At 55.6% G+C, this 22,158-nt stretch overlaps 2 protein-coding genes across 3 annotated transcripts; both read left to right on the forward strand.

Moving 5' to 3' along the window:
- The first annotated feature begins 967 nt into the window (after nt 1-967).
- Nucleotides 968-13,274, forward strand: SLC25A44 (solute carrier family 25 member 44). 2 transcript variants are annotated; one of them, XM_038768696.1, is made up of 4 exons: nt 968-1,038; nt 6,509-7,177; nt 12,476-12,603; nt 12,753-13,274. In XM_038768696.1, exons 2-4 carry the CDS (start codon nt 6,553-6,555, stop codon nt 12,942-12,944), a joined length of 945 nt encoding a protein of 314 aa, XP_038624624.1. In that variant the 5' UTR covers nt 968-1,038; nt 6,509-6,552; the 3' UTR covers nt 12,945-13,274. The 2 variants fall into 2 exon arrangements, with proteins under 2 accessions (XP_038624624.1, XP_038624625.1); XM_038768697.1 differs by lacking the exon at nt 968-1,038 and adding an exon at nt 2,824-2,852.
- Nucleotides 13,275-16,818: 3,544 nt separating this feature from the next.
- On the forward strand, nt 16,819-21,373 carry LOC119947029 (polyamine-modulated factor 1-like). The gene is made up of 5 exons (XM_038768506.1): nt 16,819-17,003; nt 19,960-20,065; nt 20,705-20,805; nt 20,899-21,094; nt 21,209-21,373. Exons 1-5 carry the CDS (start codon nt 16,819-16,821, stop codon nt 21,260-21,262), a joined length of 642 nt encoding a protein of 213 aa, XP_038624434.1. The 3' UTR covers nt 21,263-21,373.
- The last annotated feature ends 785 nt before the right edge of the window (nt 21,374-22,158 follow it).

Here is a 22,158-nt window from a genome sequence, read left to right on the forward strand (position 1 = left end):
TCTCTGGGCCTCAGTTCCCTCATCTGTAAAATGGGGATTAAAACTGTGAGCCCCCGAAGGACAACCTGATCACCTTGTAACCTCCCCAGCGCTTAGAACAGTGCTTTGCACATAGTAAGCGCTTAACAAACACTATCATTATTATTAAATTGTACATATTTACTATTCTATTTATTTTATTTTGTTAATATGTTTTATTTTGTCTTCTGTCTCCCCCTTCTAGACTGTGAGCCCGCTGTTGGGTAGGGACCGTCTCTATATGTTGCCAACTTGTACTTTCCAAGCGCTTAGTACAGTGCTCTGCACACAGTAAGCGCTCAATAAATATGAATGAATGAATGAATGAACGAATGAATGAATGAATGAAGCAGCATGGCTTAGTGGAAAGAGCCCGGGCTTTGGAGTCAGAGGTCATGGGTTCGAATCCCGGCTCCGCCACTTGTCAGCTGTGTGACTTTGGGGAAGTCACTTAACTTCTCTGGGCCTCAGTTCCCTCATCTGTAAAATGGGGATTAAAACTGTGAGCCCCCCGTGGGACAACCTGATCACCTTGTATCCTCCCCAGCGCTTAGAACAGTGCTTTGCACATAGTAAGCGCTTAATAAATGCCATTATTATTATTATAATGAATGAATGAATGAACGAATGAACGAATGAATGAATGAATGAATGAATGAATGAATGAATGAATGAATGAATGAATGAAGGCACGGGCCGGGCCCGCGGCTCGAACAGGCGGCCTCGCAGAGGAGCAGCGCGCATGCGCCTTGCCCCGAGCCCACCGCCATGTTGGATTCTGGCACGCGGAGGGCGGCCATCTTGGTACGGGCGGCCCCTTACCAAGATGGCCGCCGCCCCGGGATTTCCCGCCGCGCCATTGGCCTAGCGCAGCCGTCAGTCGGCCTCGGTCCCGCCCCCTCGGGGGGAGGGCCGCGCTCACTTCCGCTTCCGGCCTCACTGGGCGCCGGCCAGCGATGGAGGAAGATGCTCCCGGGGCCCGAGCGGAGGGAGCAGCAGGCGCGGCCTAGGGGGCCCCAGGTAATCATCATCATCATAATAACAATAATGATAATAACAATGGCATTTGTTAAGCGCTTACTATGTGCCAAGCACTGTTCTAAGCGCTGGGGAGGTTACAAGGTGATCAGGTTGTCCCAGCTGAAAAATGGGGATGAAGACTGTGAGCCCCCCGTGGGCAACCTGATCATCATCATCAATCGTATTTATTGAGCGCTTACTATGTGCAGAGCACTGGACTAAGCGCTTGGGAAGTACAAATTGGCAACATATCACCTTGTAACTTCCCCAGCGCTTAGTCCAGTGCTCTGCACACAGTAAGCGCTCAATAAATATGATTGAATGAATGAATATGTGTATATATGTATGTATATGTATATATTTGTACAGATTTATTACTCTATTTTATTTGTACATATTCTATTTATTTTATTTTGTTAATACGTTTTGTTTTGTTCTCTGTCTCCCCCTTCTAGACTGTGAGCCCCCTGTTGGGTAGGGACCGTCTCTCTATGTTGCCAACTTGGACTTCCCAAGCGCTTAGTACAGTGCTCTGCACACAGTAAGCTCTCAGTAAATACGATCGAATGAATGAATAATAATAATAATAATGATGGCATTTATTAAGCGCTTACAATGTGCAAAGCACTGTTCTAAGCGCTGGGGAGGTTACAAGGTGATCAGGTTGTCCCACGGGGGGCTCACAGTCTTCATCCCCATTTTACAGATGAGGGAACTGAGGCGCAGAGAAGTGAAGTGACTTGCCCAAAGTCACACAGCTGACAATTGGCAGAGCCGGGATTCGAACTACTACTACTACTACTACTACTACTACTACTACTACTACTACTACTACTTCTACTACTACTACTACTAATAATGGCATTTATTAAGCGCTTACTATGTGCAAAGCACTGTTCTAAGCGCTGAGGATGTTACAAGGTGATCAGGTTGTCCAACGGGGGGCTCACAGCCTTATTCCCCATTTTACAGATGAGGGAACTGAGGCCCAGAGAAGTGAAGTGACTTGCCCAAAGTCACACAGCTGACAATTGGCAGAACCAGGATTCGAACCCATAATAATAATAATAATGGCATTTATTAAGCGCTTAGTATGTGCAAAGCACTGTTCTAAGCACTGGGGAGGCTACAAGGTGATCAGGTTGTCCAACGGGGGGCTCACAGCCTTAATCCCCATTTTGCAGATGAGGTAACTGAGGCCCAGAGAAGTGAAGTGACTTGCCCAAAGTCACACAGCTGACAACTGGCGGAGCCGGGGTTAGAACCCATGACCTCTGACTCCAAAGCCCGGGCTCTTTCCACTGAGCCACGCTGCTTCTCTAAGTGAAGTGACTTGCCCAGAGTCACCCAGCTGACAAGTGGCGGAGCCGGGATTAGAACCCATGACCTCCGGCTCCTGCCCCTTCCCATTCATTCATTCATTCAATCGTATTTATTGAGCGCTTACTGTGTGCAGAGCACTGGACTAAGCGCTTGGGAAGTACAGGTTGGCAACATATAGAGACGGTCCCTACCCAACAGTGGGCTCACAGTCTAGAAGTTAAGTAATAATAATAATAATAATAATGGCATTTATTAAGCGCTTTCTATGTGCAGAGCACTGTTCTAAGTGCCGGGGAGGATGCAAGGTGATCAAGTTGTCCCACTTGGGGCTCACAGTCTTCATCCCCATTTTACAGATGAGGTCACTGAGGCTCAGAGAAGCTAAGTGACTTGCCCAAGGTCACACAGCAGACATGTGGCGGAGTCGGGATTCGAACCCATGACCTCTGACTCCAAAGCCCGGGCTCTTTCCACTGAGCCCCGCTGCTTCCGTAAGGGCCGGGAGTCCGGCAGGGGGGAGTGGGGAGGTGAGGGGACCTCGGACAGGGCTGAGTCCGGCGCTGCTCAGGTGGTTGGTGTGGGTGAAAGGGGGTTCATTCAGTCATTCAATCGTATTTATTGAGCGCTTACTGTGTGCAGAGCACTGGACTAAGCGCTTGGGAAGTACAGGTTGGCAACATATGGAGTCCAGGGTGGGATGAGGCAAAGGGGGGAATCGGGGGGCCGTCACAGGAGAATTCCGCAGGGCGCGAGGAGGAGGGCCGTCCGGAAGAGCTGCAGTTTGGTGTGGAGGTGCCCATGCCCACCGAGATCATCATCATCATCATCAATCGTATTTATTGAGCGCTTACTATGTGCAGAGCACTGGACTAAGCGCTTGGGAAGTCCAAGTCGGCAACACGTAGAGACGGTCCCCACCCAACAGCGGGCTCACAGTCTCAAAGGGGGAGACGGACAACAAAACCAAGCCTACGAACAAAATAAAATCAATAGAATAGACACGTACAAGTAAAATAAATAAATAAATATTTAATAAATATATAAAGGGCTTCCCTATTTATTTTATTTTGTTGGTATGTTTGGTTTTGTTCTCTGTCTCCCCCTTTTAGACTGTGAGCCCACTGTTGGGTAGGGACTGTCTCTATGTGTTGCCAATTTGTACTTCCCAAGCGCTTAGTACAGTGCTCTGCACATAGTAAGCGCTCAGTAAATACGATTGATTGATTGATTGATTGATTGATCGGGACTTGGCGGAGAGGGGCCGCAGCGGTCCCAGACGGATGTCGGGTCCATCCGTTGCCCCGGCTGGGCCTCGGCGGGGACGGGGGGCTCGGGCTGGGGGGCCGAGGGGGTGCGAGTCCGCCTGGCAGCGGCGTGGGTGGGTTTGGTTTTGTTCTTTGTCTCCCCTTTTAGACTGTGAGCCCACTGTCGGGTAGGGACCGCCTCTGTGTGTTGCCAACTTGTACTTCCCAAGCGCTTAGTACAGTGCTCTGCACATAGTAAGCGCTCAATAAATACGATTGATGATGATGATGATGATGGCTCGGGGGGCAGGAGAGGGCCAAGGGCCCCCAAGGCCCCGTCCGTCCACTTCCCCACGCGTTGCGGGCCGGACGCCGGGCGGGCCACCCTTTCATTCATTCATTCATTCATTCGATCGTATTTATTGAGCGCTTACTGTGTGCAGAGCACTGGACTAAGCGCTTGGGAAGTCCAAGTCGGCAACGTAGAGAGACGGTCCCTACCCACCAACGGGCTCACAGTCTAGAAGGGGGAGACAGACAACGAAACAAAACATGTGGACAGGTGTCAAAGTCGTCAGAAAAAATAGAATTAAAGCTAGATGCACATCGTTAACAAAATTAATAGAATAGTAAATATGTACAAGTAAAATACACAAATTAATCTGTACCAATATACATGCAGGTGCTTTTGTTAAGTGCTTACTATGTGCCAGGCACTGTACTAAGCACCCTTGCCCCCTGGGTCCATTCTCCGGGGCATGTGAGCGGGTAATGAAGAATTGGCGACCTTTGTCCCACCGGCTGGACTACGGGGTGGCTAATAACAATAATAATTTTAGACTTAATAATAATTTTAGAACCCCTTTTAGACTGTGAGCCCACTATTGGGTAGGGACCGTCTCTATATGTTGCCAACTTGGACTTCCCAAGCACTTAGTACAGTGCTCTGCACACAGTAAGCGCTCAATAAATACGATTGATGATGAATAATAATGGCATTTATTAAGCGCTTACTATGTGCAAAGCACCGTTCTAAGCGCCGGGGACGTTACAAGGTGATCAGGTTGTCCCACGGGGGGCTCACAGTCTTCATCCCCATTTGACAGATGAGGTAACCGAGGCCCAGAGAAGTGAAGTGACTTGCCCAAAGTCACACAGCAGACAACTGGCGGAGCCGGGATTTCATCATCATCATCAATCGTATTTATTGAGCGCTTACTGTGTGCAGAGCACTGCACTAAGCGCTTGGGAAGTACAATTTGGCAACATATAGAGACGGTCCCAGCCCAACAGTGGGCTCACAGTCTAAAAGGGGGAGACAGAGAACAAAACCAAACATACTAACAAAATAAAATAAATAGAATAGATATGTACAAGTAAAATAAATAAATAAATAGAGTAATAAATTTGTACAAACATATATACAGGTGCTGTGGGGAAGGGAAGGAGGTAAGATGTGGGGGATGGAGATGGATTTGAACCCATGACCTCCGACTCCAAAGCCCACGCCCTTTCCACTGGGCCACGCTGCTTCTCCATAATGATGGTGGCATTTGTTAAGCGCTCACTATGTGCAAAGCACTGTTCTAAGCACTGGGGAGGTTACAAGGTGATCATGTTGTCCCACGTGGGGCTCCCAGTCTTAATCCCGATTTTTACAGATGAGGGAACTGAGGCTCAGAGAAGTTAAGTGACTTGCCCAGGGTCACACAGCAGACTTGTGGTGGAGCCGGGCTTCGAACCCCTGACCCCTGACTCCAAAGCCCGGGCTCTTTCCCTGAGCCAAGTGTCCAGTTATCCCCGTCCCATCCCGCGCCCCCGTGCCAGAGGTCGGAGGTCCGGGGGCAGAGGGGCCCGGTGGTACCCGGGTACCAGTACCAGTGGTACCAGTTGGCTCTGCCAACTGTCAGCTGTGTGACTTCGGGCAAGCCACTTAACTTATCTGTGCCTCAGTTACCCCGTCTGTAAAATGGGGATTAAAACCGTGAGCCCCCCCCACCCCGGGGCAACCTGATCACCTTGTAGCCTCCCCAGCGCTTAGAACGGTGCTTTGCACGTAGTAAGCGCTTAACAAATACCAACCTTATCATTACAGGTGAAATTAGAATTTCACCTGAGGACTTGAAGGAGAAGGGAAGGAGGGCACGTTTGAGAGGAAGAGGAATGAAGCACTGTCCTGAGGGCGGTGGTCTCTGTTATGGAGGAGAGTAGTGGGTCCTGTCTACGTGTTTTGTTGTCTGTGTCCCCCTTCTATCAATCAATCAATCAATCGTATTTATTGAGCGCTTACTATGTGCAGAGCACTCTACTAAGCGCTTGGGAAGTACAAATTGGCATCACATAGAGACAGTCCCTACCCGATAGTGGGCTCACAGTCTAAAAGGGGGAGACAGAGAACAGAACCAAACATACCAACAAAATAAAATAAGTAGGATAGAAATGTACAAGTAAAATAAATAAATAAATAAATAAACAGAGTAATAAATCTGTACAACCATATATACATATATACAGGTGCTGTGGGGAAGGGAAGGAGGTAAGACGGGGATGGAGAGGGGGACGAGGGGGAGAGGAAAGAAGGGGCTCAGTCTGGGAAGGCCTCCTGGAGGAGGTGAGCTCTCAGCAGGGCCTTCTAGACTGTGAGCCCGTTGTTGGGTAGGGACCGTCTCTAGATGTTGCCTAGTTGTACTTCCCAAGCGCTTAGTCCAGTGCTCTGCACACAGTAAGCGCCCAATCAATACGATTGAATGAATGAATTACCGGGAGGGGACCGACCGGGGAGCGGAGGGGCTCCCTGCGGGAGGATGGAGCGCGGGTGGGAGGATGCGGCCGCCCCTCCGCCGGGCTTTGGGGGGTGGGGTGTCGCCGGTCCCCCGTCGCCGACCCCCACGGTCCCGCCCCAGGTCCCGACCGCCACCCGCCCCGGCCGGGGCCGGCGGGCGACGCCATGGAGGACAAGCGCAACATCCAGATCATCGAGTGGGAGCACCTGGACAAGCGCAAGTTCTACGTGCTGGGCGTGTGCATGACCATGGCCATCCGGGTGAGCGTGTACCCCTTCACGCTGATCCGCACGTGCCTGCAGGTGCAGCGCGGCAAGGCGCTCTACCGCGGCACCTGGGACGCCTTCGTGCGCATCCTGCGGGCCGACGGCGTGGGCGGCCTCTACCGCGGCTTCCTGGTCAACACGCTGACCCTGGTGTCCGGCCAGTGCTACGTGACCACCTACGAGCTGACCCGGGCCCGGGCGGCCGAGCTGAGCCAGAGCAACGCCCTGCGGTCCCTGCTGGCGGGCGGCTCGGCCTCGCTGGTGGCCCAGAGCATCACGGTCCCCATCGACGTGGTGTCGCAGCACCTCATGGTGCAGCGCCGGGGCCCCGGGCAGGAGCTGGGCCGCTTCCAGCTGGCCCGCGGGGCCGGGGGCCGCGGCACCCTCGGCCGCACCCGGGACGTCGTCCGCCAGATCTTCCGGGCCGACGGCCTGCGCGGCTTCTACCGCGGCTACGTGGCCTCCCTGCTCACCTACATCCCCAACAGCGCGGCTTGGTGGCCCTTCTACCACTTCTACGCAGGTAGCCCCGGGGGCCGCGAGGGCCGGCGGGGAGGATTCGGGCCGGGCCGGTCGCCGAGGGGGTCGGCCGGGGGCGGGGGCCCTCCCGTGCCCCCGGCTGCCGGAGGCCCGCCACGGTCCCTGGTCGTGGCCCGGTGGCTAGGGAGTCCCACGGCCGTGGGTTCCGATCCCAGCGCCGCCCCGTGTCTGCTGTGTGACCTCGGGCGAGTCATTTCACTTCCCCGGGCCTCAGTTACCTCGTCGGCAAAATGGGGGCTGAGACTGGGAGCCCCACGTGGGACAGGGACAGTGTCCAACCCAATTTCCTTTTAGCCAACCCAGCGCCTAGTACGGCGCCTGCCCCATTCATTCATTCAGGCGTATTCATTGAGCGCTTACCGTGTGCAGAGCACTGTACTAAGCGCTTGGGAAGTACATACTGCCCGTCCGCCAAGCTAGCTCTCTTCCTCCTTTCAAGGCCCTACTGAGAGCTCACCTCCTCCCTGAGGCCTTCCCACACTGAGCCCCTTCCTTCCTCTCCCCCTCGTCCCCCCTCCATCCCACCATCTTACCTCCTTCCCTTCCCCACAGCACCTGTATATGTGTATATAGGTTTGTACATATTTATTACTCTATTTATTTATTTTACTTGTACATATCTATTTTATTTATTTTATTTTGTTAGTATGTTTGGTTTTGTTCTCTGTCTCCCCCTTTTAGACTGTGAGCCCACTGTTGGGTAGGCACTGTCTCTGTATGTTGCCAACTTGTACTTCCCAAGTGCTTAGTACAGTGCTCTGCACACAGTAAGCGCTCAATAAATACGATTGATGATGATGATGATATAGTTACCAGCTATTACCCTATTTTATTTGTACATATTCTATTTATTTTATTTTGTTAATATATTTTGTTTTGTTGTCTGTCTCCCCCTTCTAGACTGCGAGCCCACTGTTGGATAGGGACCGTCTCTATATGTTGACAACTTGGACTTCCCAAGTACTGTGCACACAGTAAGTGCTCAATAAATACGATTGAATATAGAGACGGTCCCTACCCAACAGCCGGTTCACAGTCTAGAAGTGCCACATAGTAAGTGCTTCACAAATTCATACATTCAGACATTTATCGAGCGCTTACTGTGTGCAGAGCACTTGAGAAAATAGAACAGGATAATAAATAGTGACATTCCCTGCCCACAACAAGCTTCCAGTCTAGAGGCGGGGAGACAGACCGTCAATAGACATAGATAAAATGACAGATGGGGACCTAAGAGCTGTGGGGCTGGGATGGGGGGAAGAACAAAAAGAGCAATTCAGGGTGACGCAGAAGGGAAGGGGAGAGGAGGAAAAGTGGGGCTTAGTCTGGGAAGACCTCTCGAAGGAGATGTTCCTTCAACAAGGCTTTGGAATGAGGGAGAGAGTGGTTTTCGGGCGGATTATCATTCATTCGTGCATTCAAGCGTATTTATTGAGCGCTTACTGTGTGCAGAGCACTGTACTAAGCGCTTGGCAAGTCCAAGTTGGCAACATCTTGAGACGGTCCCTACCCAACAGCGGGCTCACAGTCTGGAAGGGGGAGACAGAGAACCAAACCAAACATATTAACAAAATAAAATAAATAGAATAAATATGTACACATAAAATAAATAAATAAATAGAGTGATATTTGAGGCGGGAGGGCGGAGGCAGAAGGTGGGCGAGGGGTCTGCGGCGAGACGGGCGAGACCGAGGCCCAGTGAGAAGGTTAGCGGACCAGAGGAGTGGGGATGGAGAAGGAGAGAAGGGAGGTGAGGTAGAAGGGGGCAAGGTGATGGAGGGCTTTAAATCAATCAATCAATCAATCAATCATATTTATTGAGCGCTTACTATGTGCAGAGCACTGTACTAAGCGCTTGGGAAGTACAAATTGGCAACATATAGAGACAGTCCCTACCCAACATTGGGCTCACAGTCTAAAAGGGGGAGACAGAGAAAAAAAACCAAACATACTAATAAAATAAAATAAATAGAATAGATATGTACAAGTAAAATAAATAAATAGAGTCATAAATCTGTACAAACATATATACATATATACAGGTGCTGTGGGGAAGGGAAGAAGGTAAGATGGGGGGGATGGAGAGGGGGGCGAGGGGGAGAGGAAGGAAGGGGCTCAGTCTGGGCCCCTTTAAAGCCAATGGTGAGGTGTTTTTTGTTTGGTATGGAGATGGACGGGTAATTATTATTATATTGTTACATTGTAATCTCCCCAGCACTTAGTATGGTGCTCTGCACATAGCGCTCAGTAAATACGATTGACTGGGGAGCAGCCCTTCCCTATCATTATTAGTAACGGGGCAGAGAGACACAAAAACAACTAGAGCCATCACGGTAAGTCCTCAAACGCGCAGTTCAGTCGGCTCACGCTTAACTGTGTGTAGGTCACTGTGTTCAGCACTTCGGGGAGCACAATAAGAGTTCGTAAACATGCTCCCGACCCTGGAGGAGCAGGGGAGACGCAAGATAATTGGCAGTGGGGACAATGACAATTGATGTGTGCAACGGTGCTGCAGAAGTTGGGAAAGAAAGATGAATCCGGGGAGCCTTGTGGAGGAGAGGGGATCTCCTAAGGGCTGAGGGGTGTTGGCGTGGTGAGGTGGGGTCTGCCGGATGGAAAGGGGGGCCGGGGGCAGCGGGAGAGCGGGTGTCAAAAGTCCGTGGGGAGAGAGATGGGGGCACAGCGAGTGGGTGGACTTGAGAGAAACGAAAGGTGCCAGCTGGGCCCAGGTGGAGAATGCTAGTAATCATCATCATCATCAATCGTATTTATTGAGCACTTACTATGTGCAGAGCACTGTACAAAGCGCTTGGGAAGTACAAATTGGCAACATATAGAGACAGTCCCTACCCAACGTTGGGCTCACAGTCTAAAAGGGGGAGACAGAGAACAAAACCAAACCTACTAACAAAATAAAATAAATAGAATAGATATGTAGAAGTAAAATAGAGTAATAAATATGTACAAACATATATCCATATATACAGGTGCTGTGGGGAAGGGAAGGAGGTAAGATGGGGGGATGGAGAGGGGTCGAGGGGGAGAGGAAGGAAGGGGCTCAGTCTGGGAAGGCCTCCTGGAGGAGGTGAGCTCTCAGCAGGGCCTTGAAGGGAGGAAGAGAACTAGCTTGGCGGAGGGGCAGAGGGATTGGGGGCATTCCAGGCCCGGGGGATGACGTGGGCCGGGGGTCGATGGCGCGACAGGCGAGAACGATAGTAATCATCACTGTGGTATCAGTTGAGCGCTTACTTGTATGCCAAGCGCTGTACTAAGCGCTGGAGTAGAGAGTCAGGTGGGGTCCGCACGGCCCCTGGCCCAGATGGCGTTCCCGGCGTAAGGCGGAGGGAGAACAGACGTTTACAGGTGAGGGAATCGAGGCACCGAGAAGTGGCTCGCCCAACTTCACACAGCAGGCAAGTGGCAGAGGCGGAATCCGAACCCAGGTCCCCCGAGTCCCAGACCCTTGCTCTCTCCACTAGGCTGTGTGGCCCCTTATAATAATAATAATCGTGGCATTCGGTAAGCGCTTACTATGGGCTATGGAGAAGCAGCGTGGCTCAGTGGAAAGAGCCCGGGCTTTGGAGTCAGAGGTCGTGGGTTCCAGTCCCGGCTCTGCCAACTGTCAGCTGGGTGACTTTGGGCAAGTCACTTCACTTCTCTGGGCCTCAGTTCCCTCATCTGTCCAATGGGGATTCAAACTGTGAGCCCCCCGTGGGACAACCCGATTACCTTGTAACCTCCCCAGCGCTTAGAACGGTGCTTTGCACATAGTAAGCGCTTAACAAATACCATTATTATTATTATTATGGGCGGGCACTGCACTAAGCGCCGGGGCTGGATATAAGCAAATGGGGATGGCCACGGTCTCTGTCCCACGTGCGGCTCCCCGTCTCAATCCCCATTTGCCAGATGAGGTAACTGAGACGCAGAGAAGTGAAGTGACTCGCCCAAGGTCACACAGCGGACAAGCGGCGGAGCAGGATTAGAACCCCTGACCTTCTGACTGCCAGCCCTGTGCTCTACCCACTAGGCCACGCTGCTCCTTACGCTGATGGGCTGCCTTTAAGATAGACGGGAATTACTTAATCAGTCGTGGTTATTAGGGGAATCAGGAGGACCCGGCTCTGCCATTTAATAATAATAATAATGATGGCACTTGTTAAGCGCTTACTATGTGCAAAGCACTGTTCTAAGCGCTGGGGACGTCTGTTCTGTGACCTTGGGCAAGTCGCTTCACTTCTCTGCACCTCAGTTCCCTCATCTCTGAAATGGGGCTTAAGAGAGTGTGAATCCCGTGTGGGACGGAGACTCCGTCCAACCTGATGGGCTTGTAGCCACCCCAGCGCTTAGAACAGTGCTTGACCTATATAGTAAGCGCTTAACAGATATCGTCGTTATTATCACTGAGCGCTTACTGTGTGCAGAGCACTGTACTGAGCCCCGAAGGAGCTGACCGTCTAGTTTAGCAACAGTGGGCGCAGGAGGGTGGGCAGAGTGGATCTTCGAAGGTATTTATTACTCTATTTTACTTGTACCTATCTATTCTATTTATTTTATTTTGGTAGTACGTTTGGTTTTGTTCTCTGTCTCCCCCTTTTAGACTGTGAGCCCACTGTTGGGTAGGGACTGTCTCTATGTTGCCAACTTGGACTTTCCAAGCGCTTAGTACAGTGCTCTGCACACAGTAAGCGCTCAATAAATACGATTGATGATGATGATGATAATAGTGATGGCATTTATTAAGCGCTTACTGTGTGCAAAGCACTGTTCTAAGCACTGAGAAGGATACAGGGTCATCACGGCTTCTAATCCCAGCTCCGCCACTTGTCAGCCAGGTGACTTTGGGCAAGTCACTTCACTTCTCCGTGCCTCAGTTCCCTCATCTGTAAAACGGGGGTGAAGACTGTGAGCCCCACGTGGGACAACCTGATCACCCTGCATCCCTCCCCCCAGCGCTGAGAACAGTGCTTTGCACATCGTAAGCGCTTAGCAGATCCCATTATTATCATTATCAGGTTGTCCCATGTGGGCTCAGTGTTCATCCCCATTTTACGGAGGAGGGAACTGAGGCCCACAGAAGTGAAGCGACTGGCTCCAAGTCACACAGCTGAGAAGTGGCGGAGCCGGTGATTGGAACCCGTGACCTCCGACGCCCAAGCTCAGGTTCTTTCCACCGAGCCACGCTGCTTCTCTGAATCACCGCCACCCCCCGCCCCCGACCAAGCCAGGGGTCCGGGCAGAGGGAGCCCAGCCCCGAAACGGTGCCGTCCTTGTTCTCCAGAGCAGCTGTCCCGCCTGTGCCCCAAGGACTGCCCCCACCTGCTGCTCCAGGCCATCTCGGGCCCCCTGGCCGCCGCCACCGCCTCCACCCTCACCAACCCCATGGATGTCATCCGGGCCCGCGTCCAGGTGAGCACCCCCCACCCCTTCTCCCCGCAGGGAGCACCGGAGGAGACCCCGGGGGGCACCGGGCAGCCTTACCAGGGGCCGGGCCGCTTCTGGGAGGCCGGGCCGGGGGTCGCGGGGCCGCGTGTGACCCCCGGCGCCCCGGCCCGCAGGTGGAAGGCAGGGACTCCATCGTGCAGACGTTCAGGCAGCTGATGGCCGAGGAGGGGCCGTGGGGGCTGACCAAGGGGCTGTCGGCGCGGATCATCGCCGCCACCCCGTCCACCATCGTGGTGGTGGTGGGCTACGAGACCCTCAAGAAGCTGAGCCTCCGGCCCGAGCTCGTGGACTCCCGCCACTGGTAGCCGCCGGTAGCCACCGCACCCCCCGCGCCGGTGCTGGGGCTCGCCCGGAGACCACCCCCCCCCCCCCCGAACCCCACCCAAGCTGTAAATACATTCATTTCTGCCCCACCCCTCCCTCACACTCACAGTGGGGTGGGTGGGAGACAGAGCATGGTTGCCCCTCTCCCCCCATCACCAGGAGACTCTCCCCTGCCCCCCCCATCACCAGTGCGAGGGGGCGGGGCCCCCGGCTGCAGCAGGCGGGATCGTGGCTAGACTTTGGAGGGGGGGATTCCCCAGCCCACCATGCCCAGTGTTTGTGCCCCTCGCCCCTGCCCGAGGAGCACGCCGGGGGGGGGGGGGGGGGGGGAGGGGGGTGTCCCTGGAGTGGAATTAAAAATGTTTTTATCGTTGGAGGCGTCGATGCTTTGGTGGTGGTTGGGGGGCCATGTGCTGGCATGCGTCTCTTCCCGCCAAGAACGCGTCCAATGGGAAGGGAGCGGCGGAGTGGGCTCGGCCAATCGCCTGCGGGGGCGGGGGACGCTGGCCAATCGCTGCCGGGGGGCGGAGCTACGGAGACGGCCTCTTTGCCATCGAGGGCGGGGCAAGGGACTGGCCAATCTCCATCAGGGGCGGGGCCCGGGAGAAGGCCAGTCGCCATGGAGATGGCCAATCGGGGGCGGAGCGAGAGACTGACCAATCGCCATCATCATCATCATCAATCGTATTTATTGAGCACTTACTATGTGCAGAGCACTGGACTAAGCGCTTGGGAAGTACAAATTGGCAACATCTAGAGACGGTCCCTACCCAACATTGGGCTCACAGTCTAAAAGGGGGAGACAGAGAACAAAACCAAACATACTAACAAAATAAAATAAATAGGACAGATATGTATGGAGCCGGCCAATCTCCGTCGGGGCGGGGCCCGGGAGACTGCCAATCGCCATCGAGGGACGGGGCCATGGAGATTCATTCCATGAATGAATGAATTCATTCATTCAATCTTATTTACTGAGCGCTTACTGTGTGCAGAGCACTGTACTAAGCGCTTGGGAAGTACAAATTGGCAACGTATAGAGACGGTCCCTATAATAATGATAATAATGGCATTTATTAAGCGCTTACTATGTGCAGAGCACCGTTCTAAGCGCCGGGGAATTGACAAGGTGATCAGGTTGTCCCACGTGGGGCTCACAGTCTTCATCCCCGTTTTACAGATGAGGGAACTGAGGCCCAGGGAAGTGAAGTGACTTGCCCAAAGTCACGCAGTTGACAAGCGGTGGAGCTGGGATTTGAACCCATGACCTCTGACTCCAAAGCCCGGGCTCTTTCCACAGAGCCACGCTGCTTCTCTACCCAGCAGCAGGCTCACAGTCTAGAAGGGGGAGACAGAGAACAAAACAAAACATATTAACAAGATAAAATAAATAGAATAAATATGTACAAATAAAATAAGTAGAGGAGTAATAAATATGCACAAACATATATACAGGGGATGGCCAATCGCCGTCAGGGGCGAGGCCCTGGAGCCGTCCAATCGCCAACAAGGGGCGTGGCCAATCGTCACCGGGGGCGGGCCGAGTGACCAATCGCCGTCAGAGGGCGGGGCCAGGGAGATGGCCAATCGGGGCCCTGGGGACGGCCAATCGCCATTGTGGGGCGTGGCCACGGAAGTGACCAATCGCCATCGGGGGCGGGCCCAGAGTCTGACCAATTGTCGTCAGGGGGCGGAGCCAGAAAGGGCCAATCGCCATCGAGGGGCGGGGCCAGGGAAATGGCCAATAGGGGCCCGCCAATCGCCACCAAGGGGCGTGGCCATGAGGAGACCAATCGCCATTGGGGCGGGCCTAGAGTCTGACCAATTGCCGCCAGGGGGCGGGGCCAGGGAGTGGGCCAAATTGCCATCGAGGGGCGGGGTCAGGAAGACGGCCAACCGCCGTCGAGGGCGGGGCGAGAGACTGGCTAATCGCCGTAACGGGACGGGGCCCTGGAGCCCGCCATTCGCCATCATGGGGCGTGGCCACGGAGGTGACCAATCGCCTTCGGGGGCGGGCCTAGAGTGACCAATTGCCGCAAGGGGGCGGGGCCAGGGAGCCGGCCAATCGCCATCGAGGGGCGGGGCCATGGAGACGGCCAACCGCCGTCGAGGACGGGGCGAGAGACTGGCTAATCGCAGTCAGGGGGCAGGGCCCTGGAGCCCACCAATAGCCATCGTGGGGCGTGGCCACGGAGGTGACCAATCGCCTTCGGGGGCGGGCCTAGAGTCCGACCAATTGCCGCCAGGGGGCGGGGCCAGGGAGCCGGCCAATCGCCATCGAGGGGCGGGGCCAGGGAGATGGCCAATCGGGGCCGGGGCCCTGGGGACGGCCAATCGCCATCAAGGGGCGTGGCCATTGAGGTGACCAAACGCCATCGGGGGCGGGCCTAGATTCTGAACGATCGTCGTCAGGGGGCGGGGCCAGGGAGAGGGCCAATCGCCATCGAGGGGCGGGGCCCTGGAGGCGGCCAGTCGCCATCGTGGGGCGTGGCCACGGAGGTGACCAATCACCTTCGGGGGCGGGCCTAGAGTCTGACCGATTGCCGCGGGGGGGGGGAAACCAGGGAGCCGGCCAATCGCCATCGAGGGGTGGGGCCAGGGAGACGGCCAACCGCCGTGGAGGACGGGGCGAGAGACTGGAAAATCACCGTCAGGGGGCGGGGCCCTAGAGCCGGCCAATCGCCATCGTAGGGCGTGGCCACGGAGGTGACCAATCGCCTTCGGGGGCGGGCCTAGAGTCTGAGCAATTGCCGCCGGGGGGGGGGGGGGGAGGGACCAGGAGCCGGCCAATCGCCATCGAGGGGCGGGGCCAGGGAGGCGACCAATCACCATCGAGGGCGGGGCAAGAGACTGACCAATCGCCGTCAGGGGGCAGGGCCCTGGAGCCCACCAATAGCCATCGTGGGGCGTGGCCACGGAGGTGACCAATCGCCTTCGGGGGCGGGCCTAGAGTCCGACCAATTGCCGCCAGGGGGCGGGGCCAGGGAGCCGGCCAATCGCCATCGAGGGGTGGGGCCAGGGAGATGGCCAATCGGGGCCGGGGCCCTGGGGACGGCCAATCGCCATCAAGGGGCGTGGCCATTGAGGTGACCAAACGCCATCGGGGGCGGGCCAAGATTCTGAACGATCGTCGTCAGGGGGCGGGGCCAGGGAGAGGGCCAATCGCCATCGAGGGGCGGGGCCCTGGAGGCGGCCAGTCGCCATCGTGGGGCGTGGCCACGGAGGTGACCAATCACCTTCGGGGGCGGGCCTAGAGTCTGACCGATTGCCGCGGGGGGGGGGAACCAGGGAGCCGGCCAATCGCCATCGAGGGGCGGGGCCAGGGAGACGGCCAACCGCCGTGGAGGACGGGGCGAGAGACTGGAAAATCACCGTCAGGGGGCGGGGCCCTAGAGCCGGCCAATCGCCATCGTAGGGCGTGGCCACGGAGGTGACCAATCGCCTTCGGGGGCGGGCCTAGAGTCTGAGCAATTGCCGCCGGGGGGGGGGGAGGGACCAGGAGCCGGCCAATCGCCATCGAGGGGCGGGGCCAGGGAGGCGACCAATCACCATCGAGGGCGGGGCAAGAGACTGACCAATCGCCGTCAGGGGGCAGGGCCCTGGAGCCCACCAATCGCCATCGTGGGGCGTGGCCACGGTGGTGACCAATCGCCTTCGGGGGCGGGCCTAGAGTCTGACCATTTGCCGCCAGGGGGCGGGGCCATGGAGACGGCCAACCGCCATCGAGGGCGGGGCGAGAGACTGGCCAATCGCCGTCAAGGGGCGGGGCCAGGGAGCCGGCGAATCGCCATCGAGGGCGGGGCGAGAGACTGACCAATGGCCTGAGGGGGCGGGGCCTCTGGGTTTTGGCGGGAAATGTCGGAGGCGGCGGAGGCGGCGGCGGCGGCGGCGGCAGTGTCGGGTCCGTCCGGGAGGCCGGAGGACACCCCGGAGGAGGAGGAGGGGGAGGAGGAGGGGGAGCGGGGGGACACCCCGCCCCGGGCACAGCTGCTCGACGCCGTGGTGGAGACCTTCCTGCAGCGCCTGGTGGCCGCCGGAAGGTAATCCTCCTCATCCTCCTCCTCATCATCAATCACATTTATGGAGCGCTTACTGTGTGCAGAGCACTGGACTAAGCGCTTGGGAAGTACAAATTGGCAACATAGAGAGACAGTACCTACCCAACAGTGGGCTCGTATTTATTGAGCGCTTCCTGTGTGCAGAGCACTGGACTAAGCGCTTGGGAAGTCCAAGTTGGCAACATCTAGAGACGGTCCCTACCCAACAGCGGGCTCACAGTCTAAGAATAAATAGAGTCATAAATCCGTACAAACATATATCCATATCATCATCATCAATCGTATTCATTGAGCGCTTACTGTGTGCAGAGCACTGGACTAAGCGCTTGGGAAGTCCAAGTTGGCAACACATAGAGACGGTCCCTACCCAACAGCGGGCTCACAGTCTAAGACGGGGAGACGGAGAACAAAACCAAACATACTCACAAAATAAAATAAATAGAATAGATAGGTACAAGTAAAATAAGTAAATAAATAGAGTAACAAATATGTATAAACATATATACAGGTGCTGTGGGGAAGGGAAGGAGGTAAGATGGGGGGGATGGAGAGGGGGACGAGGGGGAGAGGAAGGAAGGGGCTCAGGCTGGGAAGGCCTCCTGGAGGAGGTCATCATCGTCGTGTGCTAGGATTTACTGAGCGTTTATTCTAGGCCAGACACTGTAATAGTAGTCATTCATTCATTCATTCATCGCTTAGACTGTGAGCCCACTGTTGGGTAGGGACTGTCTCTATATGTTGCCGACTTGTACTTCCCAAGCGCTTAGTCCAGTGCTTTGCACACAGTAAGCGCTCAATAAATACGATTGATTGATTCAGACTGTGAGCCCACTGTTGGGTAGGGACCGTCTCTAGCTCTCTCCCTCCCTTCAAGGCCCTACTGAGAGCTCACCTCCTCCAGGAGGCCCTCCCACACTCAGCCCCCTCTTTCCCCTCTCCATCCCCCCCACCTTACCTCCTTCCCTTCCCCACAGCACCTGTATATATGTATATATGTCTGTACATATTTATTACTCTATTTATTCATTTTACTGGTACATATCTATTCTATTTATTTTATTTTGTTAATATGTTTGGTTTTGTTCTCTGTCTCCCCCTTCTATCAATCAGTCATATTTATTAAGCACTTACTGTGTGCAGAGCACTGGACTAAGCGCTTGGGAAGTACAAGTTGGCAACATCTATAATAATAATAATAATAATAATAATAATAATAATAATAATAATAATAATGATGGCATTTAAGCGCTTACTATGTCCAAAGCACTGTTCTAAGCACTGGGGGGGGATACAAGGTGATCAGGTTGTCCCACGTGGGGCTCACAGTCTTCTTCCCCGTTTTGCAGGTGAGGTAACTGAGGCCTCGAGAAGTGAAGTGACTTGCCCAAGGTCACACAGCAGACATGTGGTGGAGCCGGGATTCTAGAGACAGTCCCTTCTAGTTGGGTAGGAACCATCTCTACATGTTGCCAACTTGGACTTCCCAAGCGCTTAGTACAGTGCTCTGCACAAAGTAAGCGCTCAATAAATACGATTGATTGATTGATAGGTGTCGCCAGCTTGCACTTCCCAAGCCCTTAGTCCAGTGCTCTGCACACAGTAAGCGTTCAATAAATATGATTGAATGAATTAATGAATTGAGCGCTTACTGTGTGCAGAGCACTGCACTAAGCGCACAAGTCGGCAACATATAGAGACGGGCCCTACGTCATTATAGTAATGATAATGATGGCATTTGTTAAGCGCTTACTGTGTGCCAAGCTCTGTTCTAAGCGCTGGGGAGGTTACAAGAGAAGCAGCGTGGCTCAGTGGAAAGAGCCTGGGCTTTGGAGTCAGAGGTCATGGGTTCTAATCCCGGCTCTCCCAACCGTCAGCTGGTGACTTCGGACAAGTTGCTTAACTTCTCTGGGCCTCAGTTCCCTCATCTGTAAAAGGGGGATTAAGACTGTGAGCCCCCCGTGGGACAACCTCATCACCTTGTAACCTCCCCAGTGCTTAGAACAGTGCTTGGCACATAGTAAGCGCTTAATAAATGCCATTATTATTATTACAAGGTGATCAGGTTTTTCCATGGGGGTTCACAGTTTTCATCCCCATTTTACAGATGAGGGAACTGAGGCTCAGGGTAATTAAGTGACAATAATAATGATGGCATTTATTAAGCGCTTACTATATGCAAAGCACTGTTCTAAGCGCCGGGGAGGTTACAAGGTGATTAGGTTGTCCCCCGGGGGGTTCACAGTTTTCATTACCATTTTACAGATGAGGGAACTGAGGCTCAAAGAAATTAAGTGACTTAATAATAATGATGGCATTTATTAAGCGCTTACTATGTGCAAAGCACTGTTCTAAGCGCTAGAAAGGCTACACAGTGATCAGGTTGTTCCACGGGGGGGGCTCACAGGTTTCATCCCCATTTTACAGATGAGGGAACTGAGGCTGAGAGAAATTAAGTGACAATAATAATGATGGCATTTATTAAGCACTTACTATGTGCAAAGCACTGTTCTAAGCGCTGGGGAGGTTACAGGGTGATCAGGTTGTCTCATGGGGGGCTCCCAGTCTTCATCCCCATTTTACAGATGAGGGAACTGAGGCCCAGTGAAGTGACTTGCCCAACTCACACAGCTGACAGCTGGCGGAGCCGGGATTTGAACCCACGACCTCTGACTCCTCCTCCGCCGGCCGGCTGACCGCTGGATTCATTTATTTATTTATTTTACTTGTACATAGCTATTCTATTTATTTTATTTTGTGAGTATGTTTGGTTCTGTTCTCTGTCTCCCCCTTCTAGACTGTGAGCCCACTGTTGGGTAGGGACTGTCTCTAGATGTTGCCAATTTGTACTTCCCAGGCGCTTAGTCCAGTGCTCTGCACACAGTAAGCGCTCAATAAATAGGATTGATGATGATGACGATGGATTCTCGCCCCTCGGCAGCTTCCGGAGATTTGCCAGCTGCTACCGACGTTTCCACCAGCTGCAGCCCGAGGTGACGCGGAGGATCTACGACCAGTTCGTGGCCCAGCTGCAGGCTGCCATCCGGGTACGGGGCGGAGGGCCGCGGGGAGCCGCGGGGGCGGCCACTACATCCCCCCGGAGTCCCTTCCCCTCGCCACCACCTCCGGACTGGGGGCAGGGAGGGAGCGGCCCCCAAACGGACCCTCTTTCCTAATCATAGTCAATCAATCGTATTTATTGAGCGCTTACTCACAGTAATGAGGGTATCTGTTACGCGCTTCCCCGGTGCCAAGCACCGTTCTAAGCGCTCGCGGCGATAGAAGCGCCCTGCACGCCGTAGGCGCTCCGTAAATACGATTGAACGAATACCAGGTGATCGGGTTGTCCCGCGCGGGGCTCACGACCTGAATCCCCGTTTTAGAGATGAGGTCACCGAGGCCCAGAGAAGCGACGCGACTTGTCACGCAGCTGATAAGTGGCGGAGGCGGGATCCGAACCCGGGACCTCTGAGCCGCGTGGGCTGCTTCTCTTTGGCGGCTGCGGGGGCCCGTGGGGGCAGTCGTCCGTCCGCCGGTCCCGGGCCTTGCCGGGAGGGAGAATGTCGCCTGCTGACCCCTGACCTCTGACCCCAGCCCCCCCCAACGGCGATGCCCCCGATGGGAGGGGGGGAGACCGTGGGAGGTGTCCGTCCCCTTGGCCGACCCCCCGTCCCCGTCGGTCACAGGATGAGATCTCGGAGATCAAGGCGGAGGGGAACCTGGGGCCGGTCCTGGATGCCCTGGACGCCATAGTGGAGGAGGCCCGGGGCCAGACCGAACCTGCCTGGTGAGTCGGGGCGGGGGGCACCGGAGGGGAACCCCCCGCCGGCGGGGTGGGCCGGGGCGCCGACCCCCTCTTCCGTGTCCCCCCCCCCGGCAGGCGGCCGAGCGGGGACCCCGAGGCCGACACGGGCAGCATCCTGGTGCCCTGCGCCCAGCAGCGGCGGGCGGCCCTGCTGCGGGCCCTCCGCGGCCAGCGGGACGAGAACCGGCGACTGGCGCAGGCCGTGCTGGCCGGGCGCGAGCGCATCCGCGCCCTGCAGGAGCGCATTCAGGCGCGCAGGGACGCCTGGCAGGTAGGGGACTCCCCCCCGGACCCCGAGAACCCCTCGCCCGCCCGCCCACGGACGGACGGACGGACGGTCACGAGTGGCTGCCGTCTCTCACCGGTCATCTCCCCCCCGCTGCAGGCGCTGAGCCAGGACCAGAGGGAACTGCTGACCAGCCTGGGGGGCCCCAAGTGAGCGGCCTTGGCCCCGGTGCCCACCGCCCGTCGACGGGTGGCCCTTCCCCATCCCCCCTAAGATGTCTTTCCGGTCCCTGCCCTGCGGCCCTGGACCTCGGGAATAAATCTCCGTCCCCTCCCCGGGCCCCGTGTCATCTCTGTCCCCACCCCGGGACCCCTCTGAGATGGGGTGGGCGGGGCGGTCCCGGTTCCACTGTGGATTCTGCCCCTTTCCCTGCCCCAGGCCCTGCCCACTCGGTTCCAGGCTCACTTCACCCCCTGGGACTCAAGATGGGGGGAGAGAGAGAGATTGTGTGTGTGTGTGCACACCGGTTGGGAGCCGGGGGAGCCTGGGGTCTTGGCCTCCATCGCTCTCAGGCCAGGGGCGGAGGGGCGGTGGTCACCGGTAGCGGGCGAGTGGTCCGCAGGGCTCCGGTGAAGGTCGCCAGGACGGCCCCGTTCCCAGCCCCGGGGGCCACCAGGGATGGGAAAGTGCCAGCCGAGCCTGGCACAGGGGTGGGACAGCCGGTGTCCGGGCCCCGCTGTCGTCGTTGAAGCGTCCCGGGGCACGTGCGGGGCCCACAGGATGCCGGTGAACAGAGCGGGTGGTACCCGTGGCCGGGGCCCAGCACCTCCGGGTCTGGGACCCCCCGGCATCGGCTGCGGACACTGGGGACGGGGCAGGGTGGCAGAGGAGGCTGCTGCTGCCAGCAGGCGCTTGGGGTAGAAGTCAGGCCTCCTCTCCCTCCGTTCCCCGCCTGGTAATAATAATAATGATGTTGGCATTCATTAAGGGCTTACTATGTGCAAAGCACTGCTCTAAACGCTGAGGAGGTTACAGGGTGATCAGGTTGTCCCACGGGGGGCTCACGGCCTTCATCCCCATTCGACAGAGGAGGTAACTGAGGCACAGAG

This window comes from Tachyglossus aculeatus, chromosome Y4 (assembly GCF_015852505.1).
Source record: "Tachyglossus aculeatus isolate mTacAcu1 chromosome Y4, mTacAcu1.pri, whole genome shotgun sequence".
NCBI lineage: Eukaryota > Metazoa > Chordata > Mammalia > Monotremata > Tachyglossidae > Tachyglossus > Tachyglossus aculeatus.

Excerpts from the sequence above, each read along its gene's own strand:
- SLC25A44 (XM_038768696.1), top strand. The coding sequence starts at position 6,553 with ATGGAGGACAAGCGCAACATCCAGATCATCGAGTGGGAGCACCTGGAC. Across the intron at positions 7,178-12,475 it reads CTTCTACCACTTCTACGCAG|AGCAGCTGTCCCGCCTGTGC; the intron begins GTAGCCCCGGGG and ends CTTGTTCTCCAG. Across the intron at positions 12,604-12,752 it reads TCATCCGGGCCCGCGTCCAG|GTGGAAGGCAGGGACTCCAT; the intron begins GTGAGCACCCCC and ends CCCGGCCCGCAG.
- LOC119947029 (XM_038768506.1), top strand. The coding sequence starts at position 16,819 with ATGTCGGAGGCGGCGGAGGCGGCGGCGGCGGCGGCGGCAGTGTCGGGT. Across the intron at positions 20,806-20,898 it reads GGCCAGACCGAACCTGCCTG|GCGGCCGAGCGGGGACCCCG; the intron begins GTGAGTCGGGGC and ends CCCCCCCGGCAG. Across the intron at positions 21,095-21,208 it reads CGCGCAGGGACGCCTGGCAG|GCGCTGAGCCAGGACCAGAG; the intron begins GTAGGGGACTCC and ends CCCCCGCTGCAG.